Source organism: Bos indicus, chromosome 5 (genome assembly GCF_029378745.1).
Source record: "Bos indicus isolate NIAB-ARS_2022 breed Sahiwal x Tharparkar chromosome 5, NIAB-ARS_B.indTharparkar_mat_pri_1.0, whole genome shotgun sequence".
Classification (NCBI taxonomy): domain Eukaryota; kingdom Metazoa; phylum Chordata; class Mammalia; order Artiodactyla; family Bovidae; genus Bos; species Bos indicus.
In genome coordinates this window covers 102,596,879-102,620,208 of record NC_091764.1, presented here as the reverse complement: position 1 = coordinate 102,620,208, position 23,330 = coordinate 102,596,879, and the positions used below count along the sequence as shown (strand labels likewise).

General features: G+C 40.6%; 1 protein-coding gene across 2 annotated transcripts in view; it reads left to right on the top strand.

Annotated features, from left to right (window-relative positions):
- The first annotated feature begins 205 nt into the window (after positions 1-205).
- Positions 206-23,330, top strand: part of LOC109559712 (antigen WC1.1-like) — a 56,835-nt gene continuing 33,710 nt past the window's right edge. For both annotated transcript variants that reach the window (XM_070788636.1, XM_019961638.2), the window contains exons 1-4: positions 206-447; positions 7,868-8,197; positions 20,126-20,434; positions 20,525-20,842. In XM_070788636.1, coding sequence (XP_070644737.1) covers positions 375-447; positions 7,868-8,197; positions 20,126-20,434; positions 20,525-20,842 — 1,030 coding nt within the window. In that variant the 5' untranslated portion in view covers positions 206-374. The remainder of the gene's footprint in view (positions 448-7,867; positions 8,198-20,125; positions 20,435-20,524; positions 20,843-23,330) is intronic.

Below are 23,330 nucleotides of genomic sequence, written 5' to 3'. Positions count from 1 at the left end.
TGCAAGATTTTACAGTTTTGGGGGATTGGCCAAGGTAATCAGAGGAAAGAATGGTACTCATAGTTTTTGATGCAACTTTTTTACTCCAGCCCTGGTCAGGGGGCCCGGCTCTCAGGACCACGGAAGCAGGAGGTCAAAGGACCGCGTTGCTCATATAAGGAGATGTTGAAGATTCAGAAGCTCATTGGTGTCTGAGCTGCAGAAAGTGGAAGATGCAGCCTCCGATAGTGCCTGAAATGGTGAGAGGTGTCGCTATTGGCTCCCAGGAGGGAGGGTGTAAGGGGTGGTCTATATAGACCCCGGTCGGCACCCTGACGCCTCCTCACAGGCTGATCCTGCAGCTGGGACTGTGACCTTGAGGACGTGGGGTCAGGATGGCTCTGGGCAGACACCTCTCCCTGCGGGGACTCTGTGTCCTCCTCCTCGGCACCATGGTGGGTGGTCAAGGTAAGAGCTGCCCCTCTGCCCTGGGTCCACACCAGGCAGTGCACGCCTTGGTGAAGGGAAAGGTGTCTGTAGCTGTGGAGCCGAGCCTCAGTGTTTTTGACCAAAAAGGAGCCACGCTGACTGTGAATACTTGTCCGTCTCCTGTGGGGGGTCCACTGCTAGTTGTGGCAGATTTTACAGAGCAGTGAGGTTTGCTCTGGACCGAGCTGGGTCAGCCTGAGTCCCCTCCACTCCCTCAGGGAGCTTCTAGGGCCCAGGGACTCCCAGTGTGTGGAAGCTCCAGCGACTGACCTCAGCTGGGACTCTGGGCTGTTCCAACACTCTCCACGTGCCTGGTGTTTGAGCACTGCCCCTGGGTCCCCATGTTTCCTGTGTGTATGCTCCTATAGGCTCTGTGTTTGTATTTGTGTATGTGTGTGAGAGTGAGTGAGGAGTGTGTGAGGTTGTGTGTGTGTGGAGTGTGTGTGTGTGTGTGATTGTGAGGCATGTGTGAGGGTGTGTGAGGAGTGTGTGAGGGTGTGTGTATGTGGAGTGTGTGGAGTGTGTGTGTGTGAGGAGTGAGTGAGGAGTTTGTGTGTGTGTATGTGTGTGTGTGTGTGTGTGTGGAGTGAGAGTGTATGAGGAGTTTGTGTATATATGTGTGTGTGAGGAGTGTGTGGATCCTGTCTCTGTGAGAGGAACAGAGCTGATGAGCAGGGACTGAGTCCATTGGTCTGTGAAGCAAACAGGGTCCCACAGGGCTGGATGTCTTGGCCACTGCATGTAACCAGATCAGAGATAATGGTGCACCTGCCTGCCTCTCTCTGGCTCCTCTCTCCCCATCCCCCAGGCTCCCCTCTGATTGTTGCTGTGTCTTCCCAGCACTGGGCTCTGTGAGATGCTCTGCCAGCTTACCTCACCTGTCCCTACCAGGTGTCCATTACAGAGCAGAAGCCCACAGCCAGGAGAGGGGACCTCTTGTCTGTAGAGATCAGTTGATGTGCAGCCGCAGGTGTATAAGTTCCCTAGTCTCTGCCCCAGTTCCTGTGACATTTCCTGATGTGCTGGGGCCCTGGGATGGTCCTTTCCCCTCCCAGGATCTGCTGTGACTCTGTAGGGAGCACTTTCTGCCTCTCACCCTCTCCTGTTCCTCTCTGGAGCTGGTTTCCCCTGAGTGAGAGGATGGCGGGCATCAGGGCTGGGGCTGCGGAGAATCTGGTCTCCAGCCTGGAGAAAGCAGCTTTCTCAGATGTGGGTGCTGATCTGGCTGAGACTCCATGCAGCCCCATCTCATCTCAGAGCTCACTGTCATCCCCTAGACCTCAGCCTTGCGTCCACAGCTCTCCTTGGGAAGTCCCCTCCCTCCTCATCTCTGCTCCTTGAGTGCTGGGCAGGTGCTGGTGAAATGTCTCCTTCTGAGGGCTCTGGAGGTCAGAGGTGGGTTTTTGTCGCACAAGGGGGAGATGATGGGTGTTTTGATGCATGGCCCCCTCCTCTTACAAGAAAAACTGTAGGAAATTTCATCAGTTGTTTTTTAAGAAGCAAGAATATTTCACCAAAGCAAGCACTATTTTCATTTTCTTTGAAACAACACCATTCAGAGTTATCCTATAACATTTTATTCTTCTTCTTCATGTTACAGTAGACTTGCTCCTTGTAGAATAATAGTCTTGGCCTTTCTGAACACCTGATGATTTCTCACATGTTACAGGAATCTCCACCTTGAAATTCATGATGGGCATTGGCATAAAACTCTCTCTCAAATGCAATTGATGCCATTAGCGTAGATCCTCAGGATTAGATAATCTGGCATATATTGTTTTGTATCCTGTTTTTACAATCCAGAATATATTTTGGGCATTTTTCTATATCATTAACTATTCTTTTACACACTAAAGCATTTTATTGTAGAATTAAAAAATACAGGCTATCACAGGGATAGTACTGAATTTTTAAACTGCCTCCAGCTATTTCACTATATGCAGAAATGCAATATGCTCACTTGACCATCTGTACTCAGCATTCAGTTGTTTTCAAAATTTTTTGCTATTATGAAAATGTTACTCTGAACTTCCCTGTGTTTAAATGTAGGACCATCCATGACTGCTTCTCTTAATCATATTCTAAAGGTGAGGTTTCCAGGAATTCCCTGGTGGTCCAGTAACTAAGACTCCCTGCTCCTAGTGCAGGGTCCCAGATTTGATCCCTGGTCAGGGAACTAGATTCCACATGTGGCAACTGAGAGTTCGCATGCTACAGCTAAAGATCTTGCATATGGCAACTAAGACCTAGGCAGACAAATAAATAGATAAATAAACAAATATTTAAATGTTGGGGAAAAAAAGTAGAGTTGCTTCTTTATAGGCTGAATACCTCTAAGGTTTTAAGGCTTTGTACCTATATCTTTATGGTTTTTGGTATATAGAGATTAATGCTTGCCAGAAATAGCTGCACTGAACTTTAATTCTACAAATGGTGAATGAGAATGTTAGTTTCCACATAGGTTCACCAACTTTGTCTTCTTACGAGGTTCTAAAGTCTTAGCCAGTTTGGTAGGCAAACACTGGCATATATTAGCTAATTTAATTCTTCGTTTGTGAATTACTTTGCTGATTACATTTGTCCTTTTTACCTTGTGATGGCTATCATTTTTGTCATGATTTGTATTGAAGCTCTTTATACTACTACTATCATCTACTGCAACAACCTACAGTGCACTTACTTATATGAACAAATTTGAGCACACAACAGTCCAACAAGCAGAATATATTTTTTATCCACCAAACAGATCACTGAGGGAAAGCAAAGTCACTTGCCCAAGATGAGTCAGTTGTAAGACACAGAGGTAAGACTTGAAACCAAGCAGTTTGGGTGCAAGTCCCTGTCCTATTGAATTACATTATTTATAGACTGAAGACGCTTCCTTCAGTTTACCATTTGACTTTTTTGGCTGTACCAAACCAGACTAGGAAGCAAGCCTGTGGTACCTGCACTGGAAGTGCAGAGCCCTAATTGTTGGACCACCAGGGAAGTCCCTCACGGAAGTTTCTAATAATATTAATTGCCTGTTAAAATTTCCCGTTTTTGTTTCCACTTTCAGAGCCTTGTCAAGCATGTTCTTCCCCACTTCAAATTTAAATAAATTATTTTTATCTGTAATAATTTTATGAATATATTTAAATGTGTAAATACTAAATAATTGTGTAAGTTATTTTATGTATGATATGACATTCTACCTAATTTTATTTTTTCCAATGTCATTCCTGAATTATTTCTTTTTCTTTTCTTACTGATTTGAATGCCATAAATGTGCTAAATTATATCATTTCCATACCTTCTTTTCAGAATTTATTTAGACTTTCATTCCACAAATGTTTATTAATTTAAAGGTGGGTTTGTGGGGCATTTGATCCATACCCTTTGCAATTCACCAGATGCTGAGGCCCTAATGATGGTGAATAAAGCTCCCTGGCCCATATTAACTGATAGTCTAGTGAGTCTGGACAATAAAACTAGAAATTATAATAAACTCTGATAAGTGCCATCAGTGGGGACACCAGCGGGGTTTTTTTTTTTTTTTTTCCCAATGAGTTATCTTTTCTCATCAAGTGACCAAAGTATTGGAGCTTCAACTTCAGTATCAGTCCTTCCAATGAATATTCAGGGTTGATTTCCTTTAGGATTGACTGGTGGGATTTCCCGACAGTCCAAGGCACTCTCAAGAGTCTTCTCCAACACCACAGTTCAAAAGCATCAATTCTTCAGTGCTGCTTCCCGGGTGGTGCTAGTGGTAAAGGACCCGCCTGCCAATGCAGGAGACATAAGAGATGCAGTTTCAATCCCTGGGTTGGGAAGATCCCCTGGAGAAGGAAATGACAATCCACTCCAGTATTCTTGCCTGGGGAATCCCATGGATAGAGAAACCTGGCAGGCTGTGATCCATAGGGTCACAAACAGTTGGATACTACTGAAACGACTTAGCATGCATGCACGCAGCTTTCTTTATGGTTCAACTCTCACATCCATACATGACCACAGGAAAAATCACAGCTTTGACTCTATGGACTTTTGTTGGCAAATTGAGGTCTCTGCTTTTTAATATGCGGACTAGGTTTGTTATGGATTTTCTTCCAAGGAGCAAATGTCTTTTCATTTCCTGGTTGCAGTCACTGTCCACAGGGATTTTGGAGCCCCCCAAAATAAAATCTGTTGCTACTTCCACTTTTTCCCCATTGAATTTAGTTCAGATGACCATTTCAAGTATTAAAAGCTGAGAAATATATTTCAAGCTCCCATTACTATTATTCCTGTCATTCTTTCCCTTGCATTTGCAAAAGTTTTTGTCTCTCTATATAGTTGTTTTTATCTATTGTTTCCAGCTTTATTGGAAGGTAATCACCATATAATAAGATATAAGTGAAAGGTGTACAGTATGATGACTTGAAATACATATGTATATATTCTCCAGTGAAGACATACAGGTGTCCAAAAAACACATGAAAAGATGCTGAGCATCACTAACCATCAGAGAAATGCAAATCAAAAGTACAAAGAGGCATCACCTCACACCAGTCAGAATTGGCCATCAAAAACTCTATAAAGCATAAATGCTGGGGATGGTGTGGAGAAAAGGGACTCAACCAAGAGCAGACTCATTGGAAATGATGCTGGGAAACATTGAAGGCAAGAGGAGAAGGGGGTGGCAGAGGAGGAGATGGTTAGATAGCATGATGGTTAGAAATCATCATGAATTTGAGCAAGCTTCAGGAGATAGTGGAGGACAGGTGAGCCTGGAGTGTGTGAGTCCATGAATTCACAGAGTTAGACATGACTTAGCAACTGAACAACAACAAATAACTGATTCACTCTGCTGTACAGAGGATACAACATAGTAAAGCAACTATACTCCAATAAAAATTAATTTTAAAAGGGTACAAATGAACTTATTTACAAAACAGAAGCAGACTTACAGATATCCAAAACAACTTATGGTTACACAAGGGGAAATGTTGGGAGTTAGGGAGAGGGATAAATCAGGAATTTGAAATTAACACACACACACCTTACTATATATATGATAGATAATCGACATGGACCTACTGTATCGCACAGGGAAGTCTAACCAGTATTCTGTGGTAAGCTGTGAGAGAAAAGAATCTAAAAAAGAATGAGTGTATGTATTAAAATATATAACTGAGTCACTTTATTGTACACCTGAAACTAACACAACATTATAAATCAACTATACTCCAAAAATTAAAGTATTAAAAAAGAAATACATATATATTTTGAAACTATTAACATAATTAAGTTAGTTAACACATTTATCACATTACATAGTTACTATGTGTATGTTATGAGAACTTTTAAGGTTGACTTTATCAGTAATGATCAAATATACAATCCAGTATTGTCAACTAAGATCATGACAACTGATTCCATCATTTCTTGGCAAAAAGATGGGGAAAAAGTGGAAACAGTGACAGATTTTATTTTCTCGGGCTCCAAAATTACCATAGATGGTGACTGAAGCTATGAAATCAAAAGATGTTTTCTCCTTGGAAGAAAAGCTATGGCAAATCTAGGCAGCATATTAAAAAACAGAGAGATCACTTTACCAAGAAAGGTCCCTATAATCAAATCTATGGCTTTTCCAGTAGTCATGTATGGTTGTGAGAGCTGGACCATAAAGAAGGTTGAGTGCCAAAGAAGTGATGCTTTCAAACTGTGGTGCTGGAGAATACTCTTGAGAGTCCCTTGGGCAATGAGGAGATCAATCTGTCGATCCTAAAGGATATCAACCTGAATATTCATTGGAAGACTGATGCTGAAGCTATAATACTTTGGCCACCTGATATGAAGAGCCAATTCACTGGAAAAGACCCTGATGTTGGGAAAGACTGAGAGCAGGAGAAGAAAGGAGTGACAGAGGATGAGACAGTTGGATGGCATCACCAACTCAATGGACATGAGTTTGAGCAAACTCCAGAAAATAGTGAAGGCCAGGGAAGCCTGATATGCTGAAGTTCATGGGCTTGCAGAGAGTAGGACATGACTTGGTGACTAAATAACAATTGTCAACTACAGTCACATGTACATTCCATCCCCAGGGCTTATCTATATTCTAAGTAGAAGTTTGTACCACCATCATCCTTTCCTCCCACTCCCATCCCTACCCAGGCAACCACCAATTTACTCTCCTTATCTATGAAATTGTTTTTTTTTTTTTTTTTAAGAGTTCACATATAAATGAGACCAAACAGTATTTGCTTTTCTCTGTTTTACTTCTTTCACTTAGCATAATGCCTTCCTACATTAATTATGTGTTGCTGTGCTACAAATTACTGCAAAGCTTGGCATCTTAGCCCTCATGATTAGAGCCCATGCTCAGCAACAAGAGAAGCCACTGGCTTGAGAGGCTCATGCACCACAATGAAGAGTAGCCTCTACTCTGTAACTAGAGAAAGTCTGTGAGTGGCAACAAAAACCCAGCACAGCCAAAAATAAACAAACAAAACAAAACAACAGCTTAAAGCAGCAAACATCTAGCACCTTATAATTTCCATGGGCTAGGAATCAGCAAAGATTACCAGGGTCCTCTGACTTGTGTTGTCTTACTGGTTCAATCATCTGAAGGTTCAACAAGGGGTGGGTACCACTCAAACCCACCTGGTTGTTGGCAGCATTCAGACTCTAGGAGACTGTTTAACTGAGAGCCTCAGTCTCTTGCTGGCTGTTGCCAAGAGGCCTCCCTTGGTTGTTTGTCAGGAGGGTCTCTCCATACACAGCTCACAGTGTGGCAGCTGGCTTCATTAGAGCTAGACAGAGAGAGATAGGTCACCAAAAGGAAACCAGAGTCATCTTGAAACCTAATCTCTTAAGTGACATCTCATAACTTTTGCCAAATACTATTTGTTACATGCATGTTACTAGATACATTGGAGTGTGGGGATTACACAAGGGCATGAACACAGGTGACAGGAATAACTGGGACACTGTGGAGCCTGCTACCCCAGCCCTCTGTTCCTGAGCTGAATGAGATGCTCCCTATGGACAGGGAAGGAGAGGGAGGATTCCTCCCTGGGTCTTGGGCCATGAGCTGTAACTGAGACGGGGAAGCTGGGCCCTAGTAGCCTTGGGCACATCTACAGGGAGGGCAGCATCCAGAGTCTCTAGAGGCCTGTCCTCGGTGGTGTCCCTGGAGCTGGTTCCACAGGCTTGTGAGAAACACCTGGTGCCTCCCTTCCTGCTCCACGTTCAGTGATGGCACACTGGGGGCTTTGAGCTGGCCACGGTGGGAATGTTTAGACCATAAAAGTCAACAAATGCAGGGATTTTTTTTTCCCTTCAGAGAGAAGATTATTTTTTATTACTTATCAGCACACCACTGGACTCTCTCTTAAAATCTCTCCTGTGTCCTGTGTCTGTGTCTCTCTTGCAGTTCTGGAGCTGAGGCTGAAGGATGGAGCCCACCGCTGTGAGGGGAGAGTGGAAGTGAAGTACAAAGGAGAATGGGGCACTGTTTATGCTGAGAACTGGCTCATAAATGGTGTAGAAGACGTGTGCAGACGACTGGAATGTGGAGTTGCCATTGATGCTCCCAGAGGGTCTTATTTTGGACCAAGACTTGGCCCCATTTGGTTTTCATATGTTTCTTGTGAGAGTATAGAGGCTGAATCAACTTTGAGTATCTATAAGTGTGTTCATATTGATTTTAAAAACTATAATGACACCTTCTCTCATGACCAGGATATTGGAGCAGTCTGCTCAGGTAAGGCCTGTCTGGTCTTGGAGGGGATTCCCAGCAGGAAACACCTCCGTCTCATTCACAGAATGACCATGGGGAAACCAGATCACATGCTTTAGAGCACCCTTGGGGGAAGACTCTGGTCACACTTGATTTTTAGAGCATTAGGTTCTCAAGGGGGGTTAAGGGTTTGCTTGGCCCTGGACAGTAAAAACTTCAGACTTGTGGACAACTGGACCCTTCAGATCTCTGTGATGTGTCATAAGAGGCGGGGAAGTGAGGTCAAATGTTACAAACAGGTACAACTGCTGGGTTATACTTTCATACAATGATTTGACAGATTAGTTTCATCATGATTATTTTTTATTCTATTGAGATGGCCAGTCAGGTTTGGCCACAAGAGAAGGCATAAGAGAGGGCAAACATAGTTTATTACACTCTCTGGTCTTAAAGAAACAGAGTCACCAGAGGTATGAAGGGATCATATCAGGGAGGATGCAAGGAGGTTGACTCAACAAAGCATGAGAAGCCAAAAGAGAGAGTGAAGACACATGGAGAAGTGACAACACTGGGAGTCAGGGTGAAACACAAGGAAAAGGCATGAGGGGATTTCACTTGTGCATTTGAAGGTCCTAGGTCACAGTCAGGGCAAGAAGGAGGATTTGTGGCAGGAGCTAGTCTCATCACCTGGCCACCTTGGTGGGGAGCTCACATTCTGTCTGTAGGGTTGTTGAAGGAGAAGCAAAATATGAAGCTTGGAAAGTAACAGCACAGTAGCTGAAGCACATCAAGTGTAACAGTCAGTGAAGCTAATAGGACCTGAAGTGACTCATGAGAAGTGCTCAGTGCTAAGCACATTGGATTGTGCCAAGGTGGAGACAGTAAAGATAGCAATGAGACTAGGGTATGAGTAGATGGTCAGTTTCCAGTGGTTATTACAATGGTGGAAGATCTAGATGCTTTACACATTAATCCCATCAGACCAGGTGGACTAGAGGAAAAGTCAGATATCACAGTGAATTCCTAATGTAGGTAGTTGAGTCTTTAAAAATGGTCAGCCATCTGGTGGGTGAGACAGGAGGAGCCCTGAGAATATTTGCAGTACATTTCTAGCAGCTTATGGCTAATCAGCTCTTTGGGGGAAGATCACCAGAAAAGTGATCTTTTCCAATCTCACCCTCAAAAGGTCTTTGATGATACTAGTTGAGACCCCTAAGAAAAGAATTACTTTCCTTTTAAGCTACTTTATTGAGATATGACTGACATACAAAACGCTGTATATATTTAATGTATACAGCTTAGAACTTTGGGAGGTAAGTATACATCTGCAAATGTTTTCTTCTGTTATTATTATTAAAAATAATTAGTTTCAAGGGGCATTTGAGTTTCAGATAGGAATTTTTTGTTTTAAGAAAATCTATTTTCTGTCATTTCAAGTAATATTTCTATTGTTACCATGCCCTAATCATGGTTTCAACTGCAGATAAACTTGTGGAAACACTACATGTGTTTCCACCTTGTTTTGATAAATCAGCATCTGAGTAAAAATACAGTGTGTGGTGCTGTAAGCTTATGTGATGTTGGAGCTCCTAATGTTACTGTTTTAAGAAAATAAATGTTTGAATATTAATTTCAGTTAGGATATACTTAAAAATTAACAGGGTGCTGTGGTATTTTAACTTTGATTATGGTTTTTACTCCCTAAGGCTGCTCTAATTTAGACTTTCACATGTTTATTAACTGTTCCAGTTTTTTTGTGCTAATCTCTTTGTCAGTTTCTTCCCTCTGGTCTATCACTTCTATATTTTCAGAAACATGTTTTAGTGAAGGCAGGTCAAAGTGGTGACACAGGAGAAGTAAAAAGAGAATAGCATGTCTGTTCCAATTCTCTAATTGAAACTGAAGTCTTGGAGTTTCTTCTCAATTTTAGGAAAGTGGTGTGAAAGAGAATTTCACCCTCTTGACCTTTTAGAACTAATACCCAAAAAAGATGTCCTTTTCATTATAGGGGACTGGAATGCAAAAGTAGGAAGTCAAGAAACACCTGGAGTAACAGGCAAATTTGGCCTTGGAATACGGAATGAAGCAGGGCAAAGACTAATAGAGTTTTGCCAAGAAAATGCACTGGTCATAACAAACACCCTCTTCCAACAACACAAGAGAAGACTTTATACATGGACATCACCAGATGGTCAACACCGAAATCAGACTGATTATATTCTTTGCAGCCAGAGATGGAGAAGCTCTATACCGTCAGCAAAAACAAGACCAGGAGCTGACTGTGGCTCAGACCATGAACTCCTTATTGCCAAATTCAGACTTAAATTGAAGAAAGTAGGGAAAACCACTAGACCATTCAGGTATGACCTAAATCAAATCCCTTATGATTATACAGTGGAAGTGAGAAATAGATTTAAGGGCCTAGATCTGATAGAGTGCCTGATGAACTATGGAATGAGGTTCGTGACATTGTACAGGAGACAGGGATCAAGATCATCCCCATGGAAAAGAAATGCAAAAGCAAAATGGTTGTCTGGGGAGGCCTTACAAATAGCTGTGAAAAGAATAGAAGTGAAAAGCAAAGGAGAAAAGGAAAGATATAAACATCTGAATGCAGAGTTCCAAAGAATAGCAAGAAGAGATAAGAAAGCCTTCTTCAGCGATCAATGCAAAGAAATAGAGGAAACCAACAGAATGGGAAAGACTAGGGATCTCTTCAAGAAAATCAGAGATACCAAAGGAACATTTCATGCAAAAATGGGCTCGATAAAGGACAGAAATGGTATGGACCTAACAGAAGCAGAAGATATTAAGAAGAGATGGCAAGAATACACAAGAACTGTACAAAAAAGATCTTCACGACCCAGATAATCACGATGGTGTGATCACTGACCTAGAGCCAGACATCCTGGAATGTGAAGTCAAGTGGGCCTTGGAAAGCATCACTACAAACAAAGCTAGTGGAGGTGATGGAATTCCAGTTAAGCTATTCCAAATCCTGAAAGATGATGCTGTGAAAGTGCTGCACTCAATATACCAGCAAATGTGGAAAACTCAGCAGTGGCCACAGGACTGGAAAAGGTCAGTTTTCATTCCAATCCCAAAGAAAGGCAATGCCAAAGAATGCTCAAACTGCCGCACAATTGCACTCATCTCACATGCTAGTAAAGTAATGCTCAAAATTCTCCAAGCCAGGCTTCAGCAATATGTGAACCATGAACTTCCAGATGTTCAAGCTGGTTTTAGAAAAGGCAGAGGATCCAGAGATCAAATTGCCAACATTCGCTGGATCATGGAAAAAGCAAGAGAGTTCCAGAAAAACATCTATTTCTGCTTTATTGACTATGCCAAAGCCTTTGACTGTGTGGATCACAATAAACTGTGGAAAATTCTTCAAGAGATGGGAATACCAGACTACCTGATCTGCCTCTTGAGAAATTTGTATGCAGGTCAGGAAGCAACAGTTAGAACTGGACATGGAACAACAGACTGGTTCCAAAGAGGAAAAGGAGTTCGTCAAGGCTGTATATTGTCACCCTGTTTATTTAACTTCTATGCAGAGTACATCATGAGAAATGCTGGACTGGAAGAAACACAAGCTGGAATCAAGATTGCCGAGAGAAATATCAATAACCTCAGATATGCAGATGACACCACCCTTATGGCAGAAAGTGAAGAGGAACTCAAAAGCCTCTTGATGAAAGTGAAAGTGGAGAGTGAAAAAGTTGGCTTAAAGCTCAACATACAGAAAATGAAGATCATGGCATCCGGTCCCATCACTTCATGGGAAATAGATGGGGAAACAGTGGAAACAGTGTCAGACTTTATTTTTATTGGCTCCAAAATCACTACAGATGGTGACTGTAGCCATGAAATTAAAAGACGCTTACTCCTTGGAAGGAAAGTTATGACCAACCTAGATAGCATATTCAAAAGCAGAGACATTACTTTGCCAACAAAGGTCCGTGTAGTCAAGGCTATGGTTTTTCCTATGGTCATGTATGGATGTGAGAGTTGGACTGTGAAGAAGGCTGAGCACCGAAGAATTAATGCTTTTGAACTGTGGTGTTGGAGAAGACTCTTGAGAGTCCCTTGGACTGCAAGGAGATCCAACCAGTCCATTCTGAAGATCAGCCCTGGGATTTCTTTGGAAGGAATGATGCTAAAGCTGAAACTCCAGTACTTTGGCCACCTCATGCGAAGTGTTGACTCATTGGAAAAGACTCTGATGCTGGGAGGGATTGGGGGCAAGAGGAGAAGGGGACGACAGAGGATGAGATGGCTGGATGGCATCACTGACTCGATGGACGTGGGTCTTAGTGAACTCTGGGAGTTGGTGATGGACAGGGAGGCCTGGCGTGCTGCGATTCATGGGGTCGCAAAGAGTTAGATATGACTGAGCTCCTGATCTGATCTGATCAGATTGTTGAAGGTGAAGTACTGTGTTTAGGATAAATCCAGAGTAGAAATCATTTCTGAGCTCTGTGGAAGAGCTGACATTGGAGTACTGCAATTTTCTTAATGGGAATTTTTTAAGAAACTTCAGATTTTTTTCAGATTTTCCATTTTTTGTGTGTGCTTTCAAATATTGGTAGTTGTATTTTCAAGGGAAGACATGCAAGGACCTAACAGAATTAAAAGGATAAAAAAGAGGCAGTAGGAATACAAAGAAGAACTACACACGAAAGGACTTATTGACCCAGATAACGATGATGATGTGGTCACTCACCTAGAGCCAGATATCCTGGAGTCTGAAGTCAAGTGGGCCTTAGGAAGCATTAAGATGAAAAAAGCTAGTGAAAGTGATGGAATTCCAGCTGAGCTAGTTCAAATCCTAAAAGATGACGCTGTTAGAGTGCTGCACTCAATATGCCAGCAAATTTGGAAAACTCAGCAATGGAGTTCCACAGGACTGGAAAAGGTCAGGTTGTTTTAATTTCAATCCCAAAGGTGGACAATGCCAAAGAAAGTTTAAAGTTCCACACAACTGCACTCATTTCATATGCTAGCAAGGTAATGCTCAAAATCCTTCAAGCTAGGCTTCAACTGTTTGTGAACTGAGAACTTCCAAATGTACACGCTGGATTTAGAAAAGGAAGAGGAACCAGAGATCAGATTGCCAACATCTGTTGGATCATAGAAAAAGCAAGAGAATTCCAGAAAAAAATCTACTTCTGTTTCATTGACTATGCTAAATCTTTTGACTGTGTACATCACAACAAACTGTAGGAAATTCTTAAAAAGGTGGGAATACCAGACTACCTTACCTGTCAAGAAGCAGCAGCTAGAACCAAACATGGAACAATGGACTGGTTCAATGCAGGAAAAGGAGTATGACAAGGCTGTATGTTGTCACCCTGCTTATTTAATTTATATGCAGAGTACATCATGCGAGATGCTGGACTGGATGAAGCACAAGCTGGAATCAAGATATTCAGGAGAAATATCAACAACCTCAGATATGCAGATGTTATCACTCTAGTGGCAGAAAGTGAAGAGGAACTAAAGAACCTCTTGATGAAGGTGAAAGGAGAGTGAGAAAGCTGACTTAACACTCAACATTCAAAAACTAAGATCAGTCTATGGTCACACCACCCTGAACACGCCCAATATTGTTAAAAAACTAAGATCATGGCATCCAGTCCCATCACTTCATGGCAAATGTGCAGTGCTAAGTTGCTTCAGTTATGTCCAACTCTGCGCAACCCTATGGACTGTAGCCTGCCAGGCTCCTCTGTTCATGGGATTTTCCAGGCAAGAATACTGAGGTGGGTTTCCATTTCCTCCTCCAGGGAATCTTCCCAGGATGGAAGGGAATCGAACCCACATCTCTTATGTCTACCTCCATTGGTAGGAAGGTTCTTTACCACTAGCATCACTTGGGAAGAAAATACATGGGGGAGAAATGGAAACAGTGGCAGATTTTATTTTCTTCGGCTCCAAAAGCACTGCAGATGGTGACTTCAACGATGAAATTAAAAGATGCTTGCTCCTTGGAAGAAAAGCTATGATAAACCTAGATAGCATATTAAAAAGCAGAAACATCACTTTGCTGACAAAGGTCAACGCTATGTTTTTTCCAGTAGTCTGGTATGGATGTGAGAGTTGGACCATAAAGAAGACTGAGCACCAAAGAACTGATGTTTTTGAACTGTGGTGCTAGAGAAGACTTTTGAGAATCCCTTGGACAACAAGGAGATCAACCAGTCAATCCTAAAGGAAATCAACCTTGAATATTCATTGAAAGGACTGATGCTGAAGTTGAAGTTCCAATAGTTTGACCACCTGATGTGCAGAGCCAACTCATTGGAATAGACCCTGATTTTGGGAAAGATCGAGATGAGAGCAGGAGGATAAGGTGGGCAACAGAGGACGAGATGGTTGGATGGCATCATTGACTCCATGGATATAAATCTGAGCAAACTCCAGAAGACAGTGAAAGACAGGGAAGCTTTGGGTGCTGCAGTCCACAGGGTGGCAGAGTTGGATAGGACTTAGTGACTGAACAACAATGTATCTTTTACATATTGGTAGGATCTAAAGTGATAACCCCCCTTTCATTCTTGGTGTTGTTAAATTTGTGTTCTTTTAGTTTTTCTTGATTGAAATTTTTGCTAGAGGATTATCAGTGTCATTAGCCTTTCAAAAAGATTACCAGTTGACTTTGTTGATTTGCTTTATTGTGTATGTTTCTTATTTCATTGATTTCTATTAGTTTTTGTTCTTCTTGTTTGGTTTTGATTTGCTGTATTTTTGTAGATTCTTGAGGTGGAATCTTAGATCATTTGCTCTCAGTTTTCTTTTCTTTTCTAATGTAAGCCTCAAGGAAGCATAAAGGCTATAAATTTTCCTGTAAACACCATTTCAGTTGCTTCATGCTGATTTTGAAACTACATAATTTCTTTTGTATTTTATCATCATGAAATGTTCTTTTCTCTCTGAATATATTCTTTATCCTATAGGCTTACTTCATATAATGTTAATATATATAATACAGCTTTCTCTGATCAGTGTTTGCATGGTATATCTTTGTGACCCTATGTTTCCGTGTTTATACAGTGTATGATTTTGTCTTACTTTATGTAGTCTTATCATCTTGCTTTTAGTTGGAGTGTCTAAATTATTTAAATTTAACATAATTATTTATATACTTGTGTTTAAGTTTACTAGCTTGCTGTTTGTTTTATGCTTTTTTGTTCCTATTTTAATCTTTAATTGAGCATTTTAATACTCTATTTTTGTACTCTGTTGGTTTATTGGCTGTATCTCTTTTTGCAGAGCTTATCATAATGTTGAAAATATTACTCTTTAATAACATTTTTCTTTAGATAGCATGTCATTTAATATATAATGTAAGACATTATTATAGTATACTTCTATTTCCCTGTTCTTGTTATTTATGTTACTGTTGTCATATATTCTACTTATAAATATATTATAATTTTGTAATACACAATTGCTATTTTTGTCTTAAATATTGTAGTATTTTAAAAATGAGAAGAAGTTTTTAAAATATTTACTTGTAGAATTATCATTTAACACAGTTCTTATTGCTTTGGGTAGATTCAAGCTTTCATTTATTATCACTTTCCTTTAACTTTTAGACCTTTAGATAACATTTTTGTGTAGTGTATGTCTGATAGCCTCACATTCTATCATCTGTTATTCATCTGAAAACACTTTAATTTTCTTTCAGGTTTGAGTTATTTTCAAAAGTGTCTGAATTATCTGGCTTGCATTACTTCAAACAAGAAGTCAGTAATACTTAACATTGTTCCCCTATATATAGTGTGTCAAAATTTCCTGGCTGCTCTTAAGAGTTATTTTTGTTTATGAATGGACTTCAGCAATATATTATCAAGTGCCCTGGGTGGTTTTATTTACTTTATCTTGTTTGAGGTTTGTTTAGCCTCTTGGATCAGTGGGTTTATAGCTTCATTAAATTTGGAAAAATTCCATCTATCATTTAAAAAATTTTTTTCTACTTATCCCTTATTCTGAATCTCCAAATAACATATTTTACATGGTTTGATATTATCCTTAATGATAATAATTTCTACTCGTATTTTTCTCTCTCTACTTCAATTTGGATAGTCAATTGCTGTGTGTTGAATTTCCAGTTCTTTTATTCTGCAATGTCTTGTGTTTTGTTAAGTTAATCCAGACAATTTTTCATCCCAAATATTGTATTTTAGTTTTAGAAGCTCCATTTCCTTATTTTCTCTCTACTTTGTTTTTATGCCTCAGTAGGTATATTTATATTAGAGGTTTAAAGACCTTATCAGCCAATTAAATCATCTCTGTAATTTCTGAATTTGCTTTTAATGATTGCTCATTTAAAATTTTTTTTATGGTTATATTTTTCTTCTTTGGAAGTCTAGTTTTTTAACTGGATTCAGGCATTACTAGGTAGTCTTTTACCAGAAAGAACTCTAGCAATAAATAATCAGAATATACTCAGAAACAAGGGAATTTTAAAAATTAGGTAATTGATTCCCTTTTATTCTTTACAAAATATGCTCCTTGGATGACTAAAGATACATTGTCATTTTGGTTTCCCTCCTTAGCCTCAAAACTCTTTATGATCTCACCTTACTTGCCACAAACCCCACCTATATACCTACCCTTCACTTCTATAGCAGTTGCTTACCTTTTCGACAAACCCATCTTTAAATCAATAAACATTTGTATATTTAAGATCATGTTTACTTGTGTGAAATGGGAGAAATGACAAAAATCCAGGGTTAGGTGATAGATAGGATGAGCAGAGGGTGATGAAATATGCTAAAAACTGATTCAACTAATATTTTCCCCAAATATTTATGTGTCTTATGAGTATTGAGGCTCATGCAACTTCAGTTCAGTCCCTCAGTCATGTCTGACTCTTTGCGACCCCATGGACTGCAGCATGCCAGGCTTTCCTGTCCATCACCAACTCCCAGAATTTACTCATGGCCATTGAGTTGTCCTTTTTTCTCTCCCTAAACTTGGGAAATTTTCAGTCATTAGTTCTTTAAATTAGCTATCTGCCTCTTTCTTTTTTCCTATTGGGGCTCTCATAATGCATGAATAATTTTGCTGTACGGTTACCCATGCATTGTATATGAATAATTTTCACTTTTTTCCATCTTGTTGCTGTTCAGTCACTAAGTCATGTCTGACTCTTTGTGACACCATGGACTGCAGCACACCAGGCTCCCCTGTCCTTCACTATCTCCCAGAGTTTGCTCAGATTCATGTCCAAGCCAGTGATGCTATTTAACTATCTCATCCTCTGCCACCCCCATCTCCTTTGCCTTAATATTTCCTAGCATCAAGGTCTTTTCTAGTGAGTCAGCTCTTCACATCAGGTGGCCAAACTGATGTGGAGCTTCAGCTTCTGCATCAGTCCTTTCAATGAATATTCAGGGATGATTTCCTTTAGGATTGACTGGTTTGATCTCTTGAACATCCAAGGGACTCGCAAGAGTCTTCTCCAGAACCACAATTCAAAAGCATCAATTCTTTGGTGTTCAGCCTTCTTTATGGTCCAAGTCTCCCATCAGTACTTGATTTGTTCTTCTAACAAGATAATTTGAAATAACCTGTCCTTAAGTTTGCTGATTCTTTGTTTTGGACAATAGTTTGCCTGAAGCACTCTTTTGAATTTTTCAGTTCAGTTATTGTATTATTGAGTTTCAGCAATTCTGTCTGGTTTCTTCTTGTGTTTTCTGTTTTTAAGTATATGTGCTGCTGAAGTGAGCACTGTGTTTTCTATTTTTTAGTTAAACTTTGCCATTTGTTCACATACTTTTCCAGATGGTGTTCAGTTGTCTGTTTCTGTTCTATTGTAGCCATTGAGTTTGAACCAATTATTTTGAATTTTTTCTCAAGCAGTTCATAAATCTTCATTTCTTCAGAGTAGTTGCTGGAGTTTTCTTGGTTTCCTTAAGTGGCATCTTATTTTGCAGATTCTTCATGATCTGTGTAGTCCTGCATTGGTGAGTGTGCATTTGAAGGAGCAGACACTTCTTCCAGAATTTCAACAAATAAAGATTTGTTGAAATCTGATTTCAACTAATAAAGATCTACTGCCTTGTCCTTGAACTGATAGGACTGCCCTTGGTCTTGTGGTCCAGCAAAGCTGGAGTCAGGTTATGTGGCTGCTTCTGGGGCTGCTGTTGTGTCTCTGGTCAGTGGCCCTGTTGGCAGGTACATGGATGGGTGTCGCTTCCTCTGAGTGTTGAGGTGGGCAGGATTGCTTCCCTAGTGTAGTAGAGTGAGACTGAGCCTAGGTTGCAGGGTGCACTAGAATCTGCACTCATACTCATGTCCACAGTTGACAGTCCTGTTGTCAGGGATGCCAAATGGTGTGACTCCTTCTGGATGTCTGGGCAGACAGGACTGCCTAGGACCATGGTGGTGCAGGGTTGTGCCACATCAGGGAGCAGTTTCTGAGTCAGTTCTGTCTGAAGTTGGCAGGCATGTTGCTGGGGGCACACTGTTTCTGTGGGAGAGTGAGGGTTGGGGACCCTCCTTTTTTATCATCTCACTGATGTCAGATATGAATACAAAATTAGCATGATGATAGAATTAAAATCAATTAATGCCACTCCTTATGGTTCTTAATGATTTCTGTTTCAGAAGAAAAGTCTGTAGTAGGAACTCTTTGGCAAACTCACTGTTTTATAAATTTCCATTCAGAACTCATTCTTTCCCAGGTTTGTTGACAAATACCAAGTTTTCAAGAGAAATGTCTAAGACCATCCCTTCTCTTTCCTGTGACTTTCTGAGCTTACTTAACAGAACAGACTCATCTTTTTTCCTATTTAGGTAATCTAAGAAATTCTTGGAATATTTTGTCATCAAAAATTATCAGAAAAATAAAATTTGGTACATTAAAAGTGAATTAGTTATTATGTCAGTATTTCTTCTCTTGAGCCATTATCTGTCTACAGGTTGGCATGCACTAATGGATCCAACCTATATGATTTTCTCTACACCACGCCACTTAAGGAGTGGCTCATGGGAGAAAAAACTGATTAGATTAGTAGCAGAAAGTCTCAGAAAAGCTTTCTAACTTTTTCCAGACGATAGATCTCTACACTCTCAGCCATTTTGCTCTGGTTTGATTCTGTTCTTCATGTCTCTATACTCAAGTTTGAGTGCCACACATTACACATTATTTTCTTGGGCTCTGTAGATCCCAGGCTCCTAAATGAGAAACTTCTCTAACCAAAATAAAAAATATGTACCTGGCATTCAGCCAGACAGATGATCTGTCTTGGTCCCTGTAGTTTCCTGGACCTCAGAAAAGGAATTCACATTTCTAACCAACCTCAAAGTATACCTTGCTGGGATCCAGTCATTTGAAATTGACCCTGCTTCTGGGTTTCTCTTTATTTATTTATTTAATTTTTTTTAAATTTTATTTTATTTTTAAACTTTACATAATTGTATTAGTTTTGCCAAATATCCAAATGAATCCACCACACGTATACATGTGTTCCCCATCCTGAACCCTCCTCCCTCCCCATACCATCCCTCTGGGTTGTCCTGGTGCACTAGCCCCAAGCATCCAGTATCATGCATCGAACCTGGACTGGCATCTCGTTTCATACATGATATTTTACATGTTTCAGTGCCATTCTCCCAAATCTTCCCACCCTCTCCCTCTCCCACAGAGTCCATAAGACTGTTCTATACATCAGTGTCTCATTTGCTGTCTCGTACACAGGGTTACAGAGTGAAGTCAGCCAGAAGGAAAAACACCAATACAGTATACTAACGCATATATATGGGTTTCTCTTTAGAAACTTGGTCATGAAAATGCAACTCTGACACTAACTGTTAAATTCTCAGTTCGTGCTCAACTCCTGGAAAGTTTTCACACCATTGCCTGTGGGATATTGTTTTCAATTTGCAAGCAAGGAAAATGAATGCTCACGGTATTTGTCGTTATTTTTATCTTAGGATCTGTGCGTCTCTTTGGAGGGGATAGACCCTGCTCAGGGCGTGTAGAAGTACATTCTGGAAAAGCCTGGATCCCAGTGTCTGATGGGAATTTCACACTCCCCACTGCCCAGGTCATCTGTGCAGAGCTGGGATGCGGCAAGGTTGCATCTGTCCTGAAACACATGCCCTTCAGAGAGTCTGATGGCCAGGTCTGGGCTGAGGAGTTCAGGTGTGAGGGGGAGGAGCCCGAGCTCCGGGTCTGCCCCAGAGTGCCCTGCCCAGGGGGCACGTGTCACCACAGTGGAGCTGCTCAGGTTGCCTGTTCAGGTGAGATGTAGATCAGGACTAACCTCCCTGCACTCTTGTTGGGGTAAGAAAATCATGAGATTTTGCTGAAATCCTGTCTTCTTCTACTAGCGTACTCAGAAATCCGGCTCGTGACAAACGGCTCCTCTCAGTGTGATGGGCAGGTGGAGATAAACATTTCTGGACGATGGAGAGCGCTCTGTGCCTCCCACTGGAGTCTGGCCAATGCCAATGTTGTCTGTCGTCAGCTCGGCTGTGGAGTCGCCATCTCCACCCCTGGAGGACCACACTTGGTGGGCAGAGATGACCAGATCTCAACAGTCCGATTTCACTGTTTGGGGTCTGAGTCTTTCCTGTGGAGTTGCCCTGTGACTTCCCTGGGTGGTTCTGACTGTTCTCATGGCAACACGGCTTCTGTGATCTGCTCAGGTAAGAGAGAGGGAAGGGCTGTTGGTACTCAGGATGCTCCTGGAGTGATATGTCTCCAAGGGCAGGGAGGGAGGGAAAACTGACTTCAAACGTTAGATATTTCATGACGAAATATGGGTTTTGTCATTATTCATTCATGTTTCAGATCAGGGCAAGAAGCATAAAGGAGAATACATATTTTAAGTAAACATAGCTATTTAAGTATAATCATAGTGAACAATATATAAGCAAAAAGGGTATACCTCAGTCAGGGATTTTTCCCCACTGAACCATGTGAGAATTTCTATGCCCATCAGTTTCCTTTACCCGATAACCTCAGCATGTATTTCTTAAGACATCATTCAAATTCAGGAAATTTCAATTTCACACATTATTAACAATTTTGAAATACATCTGAACTTGAAATTGTTTTGTTTTAAAGTTATAGTAGAAAGGTTTAACTACAAATTCAGTATTTTTAATAAATCAGAATTATTCAGATTTTCTATTCATCCATATGTCATTTCAAATGGAACTATTCAAAGAATTTCTCTACTTCAGCTAATTGCGTAAAAGTCTTGGCAAAGAGGGAGTGATGTCAGCATCATGGTGGTTTGCTTCCTTCCTATTTGCTTCTCTTTTTAACAACTAATTAACCATACATCCATGATTAAAAGTGCCTCTGTGAAAGTTGTGGGATCCATAACTTATATCAAAGGACCAGGAAGATGGTCACTCACCTGGGCATCCAGTAATAGGTGGGTAGACATTGGTACAGACTGGAGCCAGCAGGAGTAGTGAAGCTGTCCCAGCCCCCTGGGCCATGGTCAGGGAAAACATGGAGAAACATGGTGAGTGCTCATTTGGTCAGATGCCTATAGAAATTGTTAGAAGTCCAGGATTCCTGAAGGGAGAGTTCATTACTCTGTTGGAGCCAAAAAAGTTAAGTTTGAATTATTGGGGAGGATTAAAGGATTTTGCCAGTGCTGCTCCTTACCCCGAGGTGACAGCATAAATTTGAACTAGTTGGTGGGGCCTCTCTCATGGGCGAAAAGGAAAGCAATGAGCTAGTGCCCACTTGATATTGCTGGGGAAACCAATTTCTTTCCAGAAGCGCCCAGAGTTCTAGCGCTGAACCTCCATGACTGAGGCAAGAGAAGAAATATGAAAGATCATTAAAAATGTCAAAGAGTGTAAAAGGGATGCAAGGGATGCAATTCCTGCGACTACACTCAGGGCTTCAGCAGGAAGCCCATCCATAAGCCTCTAGGAGAATGTCACCCAAAGATCTCTCTCCCTGGGCCTGTAGGTACTCCAAGTCCCTGAGGGTACTAAATCTTTAGTAAATCATCTTTACTACCACCCTTCTGACAGCTGCTTTTGTGTGTTTCCAAGTGTGGAAATGAAAGCAAACTCCAGTAAATGGAGTGATCTTAAAAAACAGACTAGGGTCTGTGGGCAGGGAGGTAACCACAGGCTTGAGCTGTAGCTCAACATTCTGCAAAACAGAAGAGAGGTTTTCAGCAGCCTGTTGAGTTTTATGGACCAAATAAGACATAAAAGCTTAAGGTATTTTCTATAAGATGAAGCAATGAATGTAGAGTGAATCTATATAAGGTCAGAGAAGAGTATATACCACCTGAAGGTAATCAGTAAAAATTTAATGTGGTGTCTGCTACATTTAAGGCAAAAGCAGCAAAGCAAAATTTCAAGGAACTTGAAGAATTAAAGAAAGTAGTCATCACCAAAGAGTAACAGTAACTTTTCAAAACTGACAAAGACACATGTCAATGACATGGATCTTTGCAATCTAGCTTATAAAGAACCCAATTCAGCTGTTTTGAGGAAACTGAATGAGCTGTAAGAAAAGACAGAAAGGCAATTCAATGAAATAAGGGCAACAATAGATGAAAAAATAAGAAGTTTAATAAAGAGAAGTTATAAAAAGAACCAAACAGAAATTCTGGTGCTGAAGAGTTTAATGAATGAAATGGGGAAAAATGCAGCAAAGAGCATCTACAACAGAGTAGATCAAATTAAAGATAGAATCAGTGGTTAAAAATGAGTAAAAAGGGAAGAATATATCCTATGTGACTTATGGGTCTATGCTAACATAAAAATGTCTAGGACAAGAGAGGGAGAGGGTGGGAAAAATTGTATTTAAATGAATAATAGCTGTGAATTTTTCTAACTTGAGGAGAGGCTTGAAAATTCAAGCTGATAAAACTAATAGGTAACCTTATAATCCTAATGCAAAAGACCTTTTCTCAGAAACATAATTCAACTGTAAAAACCAAAGACAAGGAATCATAAAAGTAGCAGAAAAAATATTGAATAAAGTGAAATAACTAAATGATTATTTAGCATACAGTTTAAAATTTGAAACTCTGCTGGTCACATGCAGGACCAGCTAGTTCACATTGCTTAGGGTTGATGTGATTGCTTAGATTGATGACTAACGTATAGTTCATCCATGTACACAGACTGTCTTCACTAATGACCAATGAAG